Source organism: Oenanthe melanoleuca, chromosome 3 (assembly GCF_029582105.1).
Source record: "Oenanthe melanoleuca isolate GR-GAL-2019-014 chromosome 3, OMel1.0, whole genome shotgun sequence".
Taxonomy (NCBI): domain Eukaryota; kingdom Metazoa; phylum Chordata; class Aves; order Passeriformes; family Muscicapidae; genus Oenanthe; species Oenanthe melanoleuca.
In genome coordinates, this window is record NC_079336.1 from 25,272,842 (window position 1) to 25,286,345 (window position 13,504).

Below are 13,504 nucleotides of genomic sequence, written 5' to 3' on the forward strand. Positions count from 1 at the left end.
TCTGCTATAAAACAAACACATTAGTAAGGCAATTCTGGACAGAATAAAGAATTACTTATATAAATGAATGCACACAAGCCTATTATCAGTATTTCCTGATAAATTGTTTTCTTGTTATCAATTAATGCCTAGTATTGCAAATAGAGGCATGTTTATGTGTTCACATAATAATAATTTGTTCTGATAAGGCTAATGTAAAAATGATCAATTTCAAACCACACAAATTAGCAACAAGTTAATATTTCTCCAGAATTACAGGAGAGTTTAGTTAGTGCAATAGCAAGTGCACAAAATGTGTTTACCCTTGATCACAGAAACATAGTTTTTACCTGTATCCCAGAGGAGTTGTATTTTGCAGCTGCAAACCAAATAGTCTAGCTAAATCCAGTATTTCAAATTTATTTTCACACTCCCGTAACTTTAGAAGGTTTAATTCTTTAAGGATATCCAAGGGCACTCACATTTCCTGCAGGTAGTACAGTAGCTTTGGCAGAATATAAATGCAGATATCCATAGGGAATTGTGAGAAAACAACTTATTTTTCTATAAGCTCTCCAGCTGGTTGTATATAGGATGATTTATTAGTGAGCATTACATAAGCTAATTGAATTATATATCCCACAGGAAGATGGAGATAGTCCTACAGACTGCCAAAATTCCTGTGTCTATGTTCTAGAAGTAGTCTTTTGCTATATTTAATTACAGTTTTTTGTCAGCAGGCAGTAGTGTTCTTTTTCTGTTTATAAAAAAATCTTAGTTCTCTGCCCCAACTCTCTGACTTTTTTTCTATTCCTTTAACTTGTATAGTCTTCTTAATTTGGATTTACTTTTATTCCACATGAAAAACTCAAAATTTATTTATTCTCATTAGCAGAATAAATTAAATTTATATAAATTATTGGATAAAAATTTTAACTAATAATGATTCAAAAGTTAAAGTCCAGAAAATACCAAAATCATCAAACTAAGGATAAATTCAAAGCTCAGAAAAATGTTCACAGCTTTCACTCAATACACTATCACAGTTATACTAAGTGGCGAACAATGTAAAACCTTTTTATTTTCTTCTGTGAAATGTATTGTTCTTTTAAGATTTTACATTAAGAGAAATGTCAGACAGTTTGTAGGAAAGAAATCACGCCTATCACTTCCCAGTGCATTCTGATGTGCTGCAATTAAAAGTTTGTCATTAGACTTACAAAAACACAGAGCAGACTCTTACCAGAGATCTGCTAGTCTGCACTGCTCTTAACTCATGCAAGAAAATTGTGTCAGTGAAAAGACAAAACTATGTTAAAAATGCCATAAATAACTTCATCCCAAAGTTGATGAGCTACTACATTACCACCAAATGTCATAATTTGTAGTCTAAAGAACAAGGACACCAGATGACAAACTGAAGTTGCAAGACAGCTGTTACCAAGTTTTGCCTATCTAAGATCCTACCAGAGACTGATTTTACAGCATTACATTAGGGAATAGCTGGTTCTGCAGAAAATTCCCAGCTACCCTGATTATCTGAAGACAAGTTCATTGAAACATCAATGCTATTCTCACTTTGACTTCCTTTACGTAATACGAGATTGAATCTTAATTATGACCCCTAACCAGACAGTTGCCAAATGGTAGCAACAATAGTAGGGACTCAGAGACATAGAAACATTGCCTCTCTTCACTAGAGTAGGAGAAAAGTACTTCCTTGGTTGCCCAGTTCCCAACCTAATAAGATATCTTTTAACCTCTTCTTACTTAGAAGTGATCAGATAAGGAAAATTGCTTCTCAATAACTGAAAAATGAAAACTACAAGTATAATATTCACAAAGATGGGTCATTATAGCTATCCAAAACACAATTTTTTGATATATAGGAGTGTCACAGTTACTGACTTATTTATACCTAAATTTGTACCTTCTTATTTTTATGGGGTCTTTTCAGTCTTTACTAAATCCGAAACTTTAATTTGAATGGGAATTTAAAAATGCATAATTTTTAAGCTTCAGAGACAAAATCTTAATCAGAAAGCAAAGACTTTGTGCAGCTTATACTAACAATTTAACAATTTGTTAGCAATAAATGTTTGGGAAAAAAAATAAAAAATAACAAAGAACCAAAGCCCCCCCCCCACACACACAACCCCATCCAAAACAGAAAAAACCAACCAAAGAAAAACAAACAAACAAAAAAAATAAATTAAACAAATACAAACATAAACCCCCCCACCCCCCCCCCCGAAACAGCACGAAGAAAATAATACCAAAATGAAACTCCTCCAAAAAGGCACAAAACTACTTTCAGCTCTGTATTGGACTTCTCAGCAGAATTATTCCATTTAGAACATGGTGAAACCTCCAGGTCTTGCTGAGCAGTTGTAATACTGAGAGGCCAAGGGGCAATAACGATGACAGCTTTGGTACCCAATTTGTTTTCTTCCTCAGGATTTTCTACAAACATCAAGTACTCCTTTTAATTGCTATTCTCTCAGATTTCCTTACTTTTTTTCATGCCCTACTTTCATTTTTATTTTCCTCTGAGAGCACTGAAAATCTCGTTGTATGACTGGGGTGCTCTCCCAGCTGTGCCCAAGGCTCCGCTGTGGCCATGGCAGCGCTGGGGCCCTGTGTGTGCAGCTCTCCAAATTCACACCCGCCCGGCCTCACCGCCCTGCTGCGCTCTGCAAGCGGCAAAACACGGCTGCAGGCCTGGCAGACGCCTTTGTTTAACACTAGAAATTGAGTTAACTCAGGTACCTCTCTGGTGCAGTCCTGTTAAAATAGCTTCATGTCCAAGGTTTCGCTTGCAGTGGGGTGAGCAACTGTGGGGTGGGAGTGGCAGCACTCTGTGAGGGTAGGCCGGGGTGGACGTGGCCGGACACAGCCTGTTCCAGCCGGTTCCAGCTGGTTCCAGCTGGATCCAACCACCCACCACAGGGCAGGGCTGAGCCCACAGTCCAGAGCAGCCCCAGCCGGACACAGGCAGTTCCAGCCGGTTCCAGCTGGTTCCAGCCAGATCCAACTGCCTACCACAGGGTAGAGCTGAGCCCACAGCCCAGCCAGCCCCAGCCAGATACAGGTAGTTCCAGCTGGATCCAACCACCCACCACAGGGTGGGGCTGAGCCCACAGCCCGGGCAGCCCCAGCCGGATACAGGTAGTTCCAGCCAGTTCCAGCTGGTTCCAGCCAGATCCAACTGCCTACCACAGGGCAGGGCTGAGCCCACAGCCCGGCCAGCCGCAGCCAGACACAGGCAGTTCCAGCCAGTTCCAGCCAGTTCCAGCCAGATCCAACTGGATCCAACCACCCACCACAGGGCAGGGCTGAGCCCACAGTCCAGAGCAGCCCCAGCCGGACACAGGCAGTTCCAGCCAGTTCCAGCCAGTTCCAGCCAGATCCAACTGCCTACCACAGGGTAGAGCTGAGCCCACAGCCCGGCCAGCCCCAGCCAGACACAGGCAGTTCCAGCCGGATCCAACTGCCCACCACAGGGCATGGCTGAGCCCACAACCCGGGCAGCAGCAATGTGTTTGGAAAGCGTATTAAAATGTGCAGAAAAGCATCAGAGACAGGAGTGAGAAAAAAGTGTGAAAAAAACCCCTGCAGGCTGAAAGGTCAGAGAAGGAGGCAGTGTCCACCAGGAATCACTGGGAAATCCTCAAGAAGCAGGTAGGCCCCTCTAGCCCACAAAGGACCATATAGGAGCAGATATCCACATTGCCACGTGTGTGACCATCACACCACAGCAGGTGGATATGCCCTGAAGGAGGCTGCAGCCCACAGGAGAGCCCATGCCTGACCATGCTCCTGGCAGGAGCTGCAGCCCCTGGAGAGGAGCTTCTGCAGAAACATGTTTTCTAGCTGTTTGGAATGTCATTTTGGAATGTCTGGAAGGAATGTCTTTTAGCTTTTCTTTGACAGTAATTTAAATGAATCTTTCCCAGGCTGAGTCTTGTGCAGTTCTTGTGACAATAATCGGTGACCGCGACCAATCTCCTTGTCCTTATCTTGACCCACAAGCTTCTCTTATTTCCTGCCCCTCTCCTGATAAGGAGGGGGAGTGCAGGAGTGGCTGTGTGGATGTCTGGCAGCCAGGCAAAAGCCACCACACCTGGATATTCATAGTCTGTAAAAATTTCTTTTCTGTCCTACCAGAGCAAGTAATCTGTCCAAACAGAGCTTTCCTGTGGCCATCATTGTCCTTTTTCCCTTTTTGTTTTGTTTTTTCTATTCAAGGGCAGCTTCAGTCAAACCAGGGCTATAGTCAAACTGACAAGAAAACCAGGGCCTTGTCTTCTTATCTTCTTGTTCTGAAGGGGTTTGTTGCTTACACTGTCATTGAAATACCACAAAATGCCCCATCCTTATTGACTTCAGTTGGGGTGCTCTGTTTATTCCCAGACCTTCTTCACATCCATAAAGAATTCCCAGTACTCACACTTTACAGCATACCAATGCACTCCTTTCTAGCTCATCTTTCAAAACTTGGATGGCTTTAATAAGTTCCAATGTAAAGAAAAGAAATAATAAAACAAAATAAAAATTATGCAATTGTAATTATTTGTATAGAGTTTTTATCAACTCTTCACTAGTCTGACACACTATTTTCACCTAAATATCTTTTGACTTTTCTCACATCTGACCTCCTAGGAGTAAAGCAGGAGGGGTCCCTTTCAGGCATTTCTTATTCTGAGTTTGTTGCATTTTTTCTGTGAAGCATGAACTTTCTTCATTTTGACCTAACATGGAATCCTTTGAGTTTATGTGTTGTTAACAGGCAATGAATTTGGAAAAGATTTAAAAATTACAATGGAGAAGCTATCAACATGAACTCCCTTTGCAATCCTATGGAAAAAATTGCTAATTCTACCCTTAAGTCTTCAGAGAGGGGAACTATGACTTACACTGTGACTTACTATGACAGGTGATTATTTCGCTTTCTATGATTAGTGGAAACTGAGACATTGTGCCAAGTTCTAGAATCTGTTTACTACAAAACACATAAAAAAATGTAGACTTTAACATGATTTAAGTACTAGCTAACATACTTCAAAATAAGTCAAATATAAGAAAAATAACACAATAGAATTTTTAGGACAGAATTTTTTTTTTTCAAAACAATTATTACATAATATATATAGAATTTTAACATGATATTGCTGAAAACATAATAGATAAGGTTTTAAAATTACTAGACAAATTTATGGAGTATAGATCTGTTTCTATTAAAAGCTGTTAAAAGCAATATTCAATGTGAGTTCTTTGCTATAAGAAGTTCCAGAATTCTTGATGGCTCTATGAGTGTTCTCAGGTTTACATAATCAACAAAAAAAAAAAAAAAAAAAAGAGAGAGAGAGAGATAATGGCAATGCAGAGTTATTTTCACAAGAATTATTATACTCCTAGAGAGAGTCAGTAGAAAAATAACCACCTGGATTCCCCAAATCCAGATATATCCATCAAGAGATAAGGTTCAACTTGACCACTGGGGATCAGTCACTGTAGAACTACTAAAACTTTATCTTCCACCTCATTAAGTTTTAAAATAAAGGCTCAAGGCATCTCTAAAACATATAGTCTAGACAAATAAACGTTAAATACAAGTATTAATTTCCATGGAGATGTAAGTGAATGGAATATACATACTTCTGACGGGAGAAACGGTAATTTTCTGGCTTTATTTTTACTAAACTATGTTTATAGTAAATATAAGTCCTTATTGATTTTCCTAGCACAGCGAGGCAATTTAATAATCAAGGTAAAAAAAATTAAAGAATATTGAGATTTCTAGTTATGCAGCTTTTTTAAAGGTAGATTTTCTTAACAATCCTTAGTTCAAACAATGTCATACAAGTTTCACTACTTTTTTTAGAGTGCAATGATTTATTATTTCTTCTCTGTATTTCCTGTTCTGTGAATGTCATGGTGAAGTAAATCTTGTTTGTACTAGGAAGAAAATGACTGTCCCTTGAGAGAGTCTACCTTGGCATGGCACAGTTCACTGGTTCTGCTGGCAGGGAATTATTCTGAAATCTGGACTCTTAACAAGTGACCTAGAAAGGTGCTTTACTCAAGGCATACTGCTTCCATATCCAAATCTGTGGGTCCATACTGACATCTGTCTTTGGAAGTGAGGTTATTCTGTCTAAGAAAACCCAACTTTCTACATATTTCATTATATTACCTCTGAATCCGTAACTTGAAACAATTCTAAGGGAAAACATTTTGGCAAACTAATAAAAAGAGTGAAAATTCACTACTTTTCAAAAGAATGTGTCTGTTTTCCAAAAAAAAACCCAAAAAACAACAACAACAACAACAAAAAAAAAAAAAACCCAAACAACAACACTTAGAGGTGCATTTTGTAAGTTAGTATATTTTTTTTATTATTTTTTAGCAGCAAGAACTATTTTTCATTAGCCTGTCTGGGAAATCCTGATTAGAAATCTAAAATTATTTCTAACTAATTTTATAAATCTATTTCTAAAAAAGAGATTCAATGCAAAAAATATAAGTGTAGACTGATTTTTATTTAAGTGAAGCTTTGTTTTTTATAAACAAAAAATATAAAGTGAAGTAATACTTAAGAGAACTCATTCAAATCCACTATGATGATTGGTGGGGGAAGGTAAGGGGAGAGAATAAAGGGATAAGAAAGGAATTTAAAGATAAATATTACACCACAAAAGAAAGATGCTTTCAAGTGGCATGTTTCCATTCATTTAAATGTAGGGAAACATTATTCTCAGGTCAAATTTGAAGATTTTTTATTAAGCAAGAGCTATGTGGCTAAGGGTTTGGAATGAAATAAAAAAAAATAAAACATGCAGAAAGTAAAAGAGGCTGCAAATAAATACTTTAGAAGCTAATTCATGTTTTAAAACAAGGGTTTTTTTACATACAGAATATAATATGCATATGGTTTTAATGCACACTGGATCTAGATTTGAAAAAATAATTTAATTTTACTGTGTGCATACTTTGGGTTAAATCTCAATAGTATTGATTCCATATAAAAATATGAGATTTATATTGAGACCTTTAGATGGATGCTCTATATATATTTCCATTTGATGTTTAACAAAACTATAAATAAAGTGTATTCTTCTAGAAATTAGTAAAATTTTTATACTATTTTCTGCAGATAATAGAATAATGTATCCATTTCATTTAATTATTAACTTCCCAACATCTTGGGGATGAATTGGGAAAACTTATGTCCACCTTTCAGAATGTTGGTTTTATCCAAAATAATTAAAAAGGAGTTCAAAATCATAAGAATGTTTTGCCTACATATTTTGTGTTATGAACAAAAGGAGAAGAGAAAAAATAATAAAAATTCATCTAATTTTGTGATGATACAAAGCAGGAACATACTGGATCAGACGAGTGCTCCATCTGGCCCAGGGTACTATCTATAGTAGTGGTAGAGGGAATGCACTTTAGCATCATCTGTCTCCCATGCATCATCCTTCAGCAAGCAGAACTGTCTAATCAGACATTTCTAATAAATTCTAATACATTTCATGTATTTTCCTGATTGATTTGTCATTCACTTATGAACCTGTTTTCTGTGACATGCCTAATTTTTCTGTGCCTCCTAAGAGATGACCTGACTCCCCAGCCTTTTGGGGCAGCACGTTCTGTGGGTGCTCTGCTTCCTCTGAAAGACAGTAGCTTGTTTTTTTCCTAGTATTTCTCTGTTTATTTTTATCATGTCCCCTTATGTGTCTGTTCTTCACTACAGAATTTGGGGAAGAGATTTTCCATTTATCTTCCTCTGCAGTAGCTTTCTCAATCTTAATTACATTTCCTTCTGCTTTCGCCTCTTCTAACAGAAGAGTTTTAACCCTTTAAATATCTCCTTATATGTCATCTAGGCAAGTCACATAATATTTGTTACTCTCTGTAGCTTTTCTAACTCTACTTGTGTTCCTTAAGGTGCAAGGTCCAGAACTGTGCACAGTAACCAATGTATGAGCCCACTTTAGTTTTAGGTAGCGGGGAAATAATATCCTCTGCCTTGGCCCTCATACACTTTCTGATCATGCCCAGCTGGGCATTTTTGCTATGCTTTGCTGTGACTGTAGATTGAGACAATGACTTCAGAGAACTGCCAATGATTTTTCCAAATCTTCTTTCCCAAATTGTAACTGACAGTTGAATTCAGTTGTATGAGGCTATTTCTCCCTAGAATATTACTTTACATATTTACTTTACATTTAAACTTGTCTGCCACCTTTTCCCTCTTTCCATTTTGTGAGGTCCTCCTGGCATGTGTCAAATGCAAAGAATTCACTAAGCTTCTCTCAAACCCTGTTTGAGTGCACATTTTACACTTTCACCATCAAGCAATCCCACCAATTCCCTGCTTCCAGACTTTGATACATGTGAATAAATTTTTATAAGTTAGAGTACTCTTTACCAGACACTTTCAAATTTTTGGTTTAGGTTTTTGAAGTTCCTGCCCACCTTTGAATTAATACGTTTTGAAAACTTTTTATTTCTGTATAGGCAAGTTCTCCATTTATTAAAATGCCATTTTTTTCCTTGTGATGGTCTTAAGCTTCCTTCTTAAGCCAGTCAGGGGTTTTGAACCACTTTGTGTTCCTCAGCTGTAGCACACATTTTACCTGGGCTTTTAACATTATGTGTTTAAAAGCTGTTAACATGCTTGTGAGCGTCACTTTTACATAGTTTATTTTCATGAAACTGAATATAATAATTTAATATTCCTGGGTTTTAGGATACACTCTGTTGCTATAGTATCTGTGATGTAAGATCCCACTATGATATCAATTGATAGGAATTTCTTGTGTAATAGATTAGAAATATGTCTGTCAGTTGAATGTCCTCAAAGGGCTGAGCACTTTGGGCGTGAAATTCCTCTTCAACCTTCTTGTAGGTCTCATCCATTTCTTTACTTCTGCAATATATATCTATATTATCTCTTTTTCCAATTGCTTTCTATTCAAAAGACTCTAATTCAGTCATTCTGATTTAAAATAAACTCTTATGTCATGGCCAGGTTGTCTCTGAAGTATTACACACACTGAAATTGCCTCGTGGGTCTGTAATTACAGATACTGTGTTTTGCAGGATAAAGTGGATATCTCCCTTTCCTCCTGCTCTTAGATTCACCTATCTGCATCTTGTGCATAAGCCACTTTTTTGTTTGGTTGTTTTTTTTTATTAAGTTAACCTTAGTTTAGCTTTCAAAAAATTAGTTACCTTACCAAATGCTTTTTAAACCAGTTAGCAATAGGTAAAAATACACAGGAGTGTGAAAAAGTCTCAGAGAGGCATGAAGAGCATCCACCTTATCTGAGGGTCTTAGAACATCTGCCAATGATTGTCATACCCATGTCTTTTGTGCAATTTGGCTGGTCCTGATGAATAAATATTTATTTGCTTGAAGTAACCTCTGCATGTGCATAAGCTGTGGTGCCTTTGCACAGAAAATTAGTTGATTTTCCTGATTTTCTACTTGTTTTTATCTTTTATGAAACTAGACAGAAAATATTGGCAAAACCAGACAAAATAAAACAACTCTAGGATGCATTCTGATCTCAGCTTTCTATCAGATACAAGCTGAAGCACCAATAAGCTGAATATTCTCCTGTGTAAAGACCCAAAATGCTTTTTTGCTTCATTTTTGACAGGATGAGACAGTTTTAACTGAGCATGGAAGAGGCACATCTATCAATCATGTCTTATCCATCATAGCAAAGAAAAAAAAAGCCAAAAAAAGTAAGAAATAATGTCTATTAGTAACTATAACAGTACTTATTATTATTATATGTTTATCAGAGAGAAAAGATCAATTTTCCTTAATCTACATTTATTTTACCATTTCAAACATATGAAAATATCAAAGGGAATAATGTGCATTGAAATTGGTTCATATAGTGCATGTTACTCATTCTTGAGTGAATTCCATAAATGAAAAAGTAATGAAAACTGTAGTAGATAAGAAAGTTTCAATAAACACACTCCATATTTGATATGCAAAAGTTATAGGCTATAACTACAAAGATATATAGCTGTTATTTTGTACCTAAATGTATTAGACAACCGAAGAAAGTTTTGAAATGTATTTTCTTGAAACCTCTATGGCAACATAGGCGAGGATGAAAAATCCAGGGTAAAAAAGTAAAGGAAAAAAAAAAGAGCAAAAATCCAAGTATGCCTAGGGAAATACATATATACACATAAATATATTTTATTTTTAAACTCTTTACTTGAATCATCTTAGTTGCTGACCTTGTAATGACCACCCAGCCATTCTCTCACCCTCCCTCCTCCTACATGACAAGGAAAGAAAATAAGATGACAAAACTCCTAGATTGATAAAGACAGAGATATTACTTATTATTTACTGTAACAGGCAAAACAGACTTGACATGAGTAAAATAATAATTTACATTCATGGAACCAGAAATAGATTTTGGGCCAGCAAGAAACAGAAAGAAAATCTAAATCCACAGTCCACTTCTTCCCAGGCTCAACTTCACTCATCTATTTCAAAGCTTTCTATCTCCTCCTTTTATTCTGAGAAGTGAAGACAGGGTGGGAGAAAGGGATTCTATTTTGCACCAGCTCCTCTGTGCTGCTCCTTCCTTCTCCCACTTTTCCCCTGCTTCAGTGTGGGTCCTCTTTATGTGCTGCAGGGTGAAGCTGCTCCTGCACGGGCTCCTCTCCTGGGTCACAGTTCCTGCCTACAGCTTTGTGCTGCTGCAGCCATGGAGTGCTCCTGTCAGGGCACTCTATGGGCTGCAGCACTCTCAGGGCATATCCACGTTGCAGCATGGGGTCTTCAGTGGGCTGCAGTGCAGATATCTGCTCTGGAATGGTTCTCTCCATGGACTACTGGAAAATACCTGCTCCATGATTTTCTTCAGGGGCTACAGTTCCAACTGGAGCTCTCTGCTGCAGGACCTCAAGCTTCTCTTCCCTCTCCTCCTTCAATGACCTTGGCTACTGCCTGGTTGTCTCTCAAAATCATTTTCCCCCTCACTCCTTTCTCTGCTGAGCAGTGTTTTCTACTCTTTCTTAAATACATTTCTAAAAAGGTGCCATCATCTCGAGTGAGGCTCAACTGTGCCCTGCAGTTGTTTGGTTGGAGCTGACTCAAATGGGTTGTTTCCACTGTGGAGCCTCCCCTGCCCTGATCTCACAAAGAACACTCTGCAGACTCCCTTCTAAACAAAATGGCTTCTACACCACATGAAATTGCATAGCCCTTAATACAGAGAAATGCACTTTCAAGTGAAGAAAGGAAGAAAGGAAGAAAGAGAAAGAAAGAGAAATTTATTGGATTAAATCATGATTATTGTTTAAAGCAGAGGAAATGGCTGAAGCTACTCTTGAAAAAAACAATTGCAGAGAATAAGTCTACTATAATTATTGTAATGTGCATACTCCTACATAGTCAGAAAGCCTAGCTGATCACTGTAAGAGTTGCATAGGCATGATATATGTCTGAGCAGGATGAATGCAATGGTAGAACCTTTAAAATATGACATTTGCAGCATAGGGTAATCTGGGAATCACATTGCATGCAAATAGAATGGCTATCAAAAAATGAAGCTGTTACTATGACAGACTTATCTGTCAAAGGTATATGTATATTGTTTCTTCCTATGAATTTCTAATCTATGCATTTTCAAACATCTCGCTATGAAATATGATTATCTTTTGAATATAATTTCATGATGTTGTCTACAGGTCATTTAATCTCTTGTTCTCTCCAAATGGAGAAAAGTGTAAGTCATGGATGCTTCAGGAGAAAATATTACCCAAGGGTATCCTGTATTAGCATAGGCAACAGCTGATAAACACAGATTTGCAATATTGTGTCTTATCACTTCATGATGGGCATTCTGCAGAATGGATTACTTATTCTCTGGCTTCTTCCTGCTGTAAAGGATTTTGGAAGCTAATATTCCAGCTAGAATTACACCTTGTGTGAGACTTTCATGTATTTTCAACAGAAAAATTATGGACCATACTTCCTTTATGCAATATGACACATTTTTAGTTATATAGTACTTTAAGCAATAAATAAAAATTATGAGAAGTCCCTGCATCCATACATAAGTTGAAAAGATTTCTATAACATTTTGGAAGGTTTTTTGACAATTCTGTAGCACAATTTAGAAGCCAGATAGCCTGAAGGAAGGTCCGTGCCAAACTTTCTCATGCCAGATTTTCTCATGAGACCAAATGCATTTAAAAGGATCATATCCCAAGATCAAATTAAACTCTCTTTGGCAGAAAACCTAAAAAAGTCTAAATCAATTCAATACTTTCTGCAAAGTTTAGTCAATATTGAAAACTCTGTTCCTAGTTGTGCCAGATGTGGTCACCTTCTACAAATTGATTTGCTGACCATGGGAATCTGCACACTCCAGACTTATATGTATGGATCCCTTCTTGTCCACAGCCATTCCCCATGAGAATATAAAACTATAAATGAACTTCAGAGGATGAGGTGGGAAGTATTTAGTAGTCCACTGTTTTGCACTGCAGAATTCTACTATTGCATGGATTTTGTGATTTAAAGACAAGTTATGGCAATTTTCAGTATAGAACATTGCACCTTGAGGTTTACTTTCCAAATATGCAGCTAAACTACAGCAAATGAAACTCAAACATGCAGATTAGGTAATTATACTATTCATCCTGAGGGACAAATGATATTCAGGTAACGTTGGTTTAGCTTACGGTGACTTTCCAGATTTATCATTCACACTTCACCTTTAAACTTCCTTTGACATTTTCTTAATGGTCTTTGCTAATGCACTGTCATGTAAGCAAAAAATAATGTGCTTTTTGAATGGATTTTAAACAACTGAATCTCTGTCATACATTTTCAATATACTGACTTCAGAGTTACTAAATAAAGATGAGTTTCAACAACATACTACCCTTTCCCCTAAAATTAAAAAAATATTTTGAAAACATACATTAATATTTATCTCGCATCTTGAGCTGGTCCATCCTGGTTCACAAGAGCATTGATACCCATCGATGAGATCTATGCATCTGAAATACAAAATGGTATTATTCAGGTGAAGCTCTGAAATTCCAGATCCAGCACTGGTAGTATGATTTTATGCATTTCAAAATAGTAGTGTCATTCCATGCATTTTTACTGGTACTTTTCAATAGTTTTATAATGGGTTTCAAATATTTATACTATGGGGGCTGGGCATTTTGTAAGGATTCTGACTGCCACATTAGAAGACATCTTCTCCTTTCAACTGTTGGCATGTAACAGCTAAAGATTTGCTTTTACGTATTTACATACTAATTAATCCCCATTTACTGAATACTAGTTATGGTAATGAACAAAAATGCAAGAGAAATTGAGATAATGTCATTATATTATTACATTAGCTTAAGCGGGCAACATCTGTCATCTTTAAGTGTGCTTGTACTCTTACTTTATGGAAGAGCATAATTAAAAGTATATTTATCAAACTTCCCATATCATTAAGTCTTAAATATA

General features: G+C 37.0%; 1 protein-coding gene across 1 annotated transcript in view; it reads right to left on the reverse strand.

Annotated features, from left to right (window-relative positions):
- The window catches only part of EYS (eyes shut homolog), a 674,079-nt gene that overhangs the window by 379,243 nt on the left and 281,332 nt on the right, over positions 1-13,504 (reverse strand). Inside the window, exon 27 of the mRNA XM_056488606.1 lies at positions 12,960-13,038. Within this exon, the coding sequence (XP_056344581.1) occupies positions 12,960-13,038 (79 nt within the window). The remainder of the gene's footprint in view (positions 1-12,959; positions 13,039-13,504) is intronic.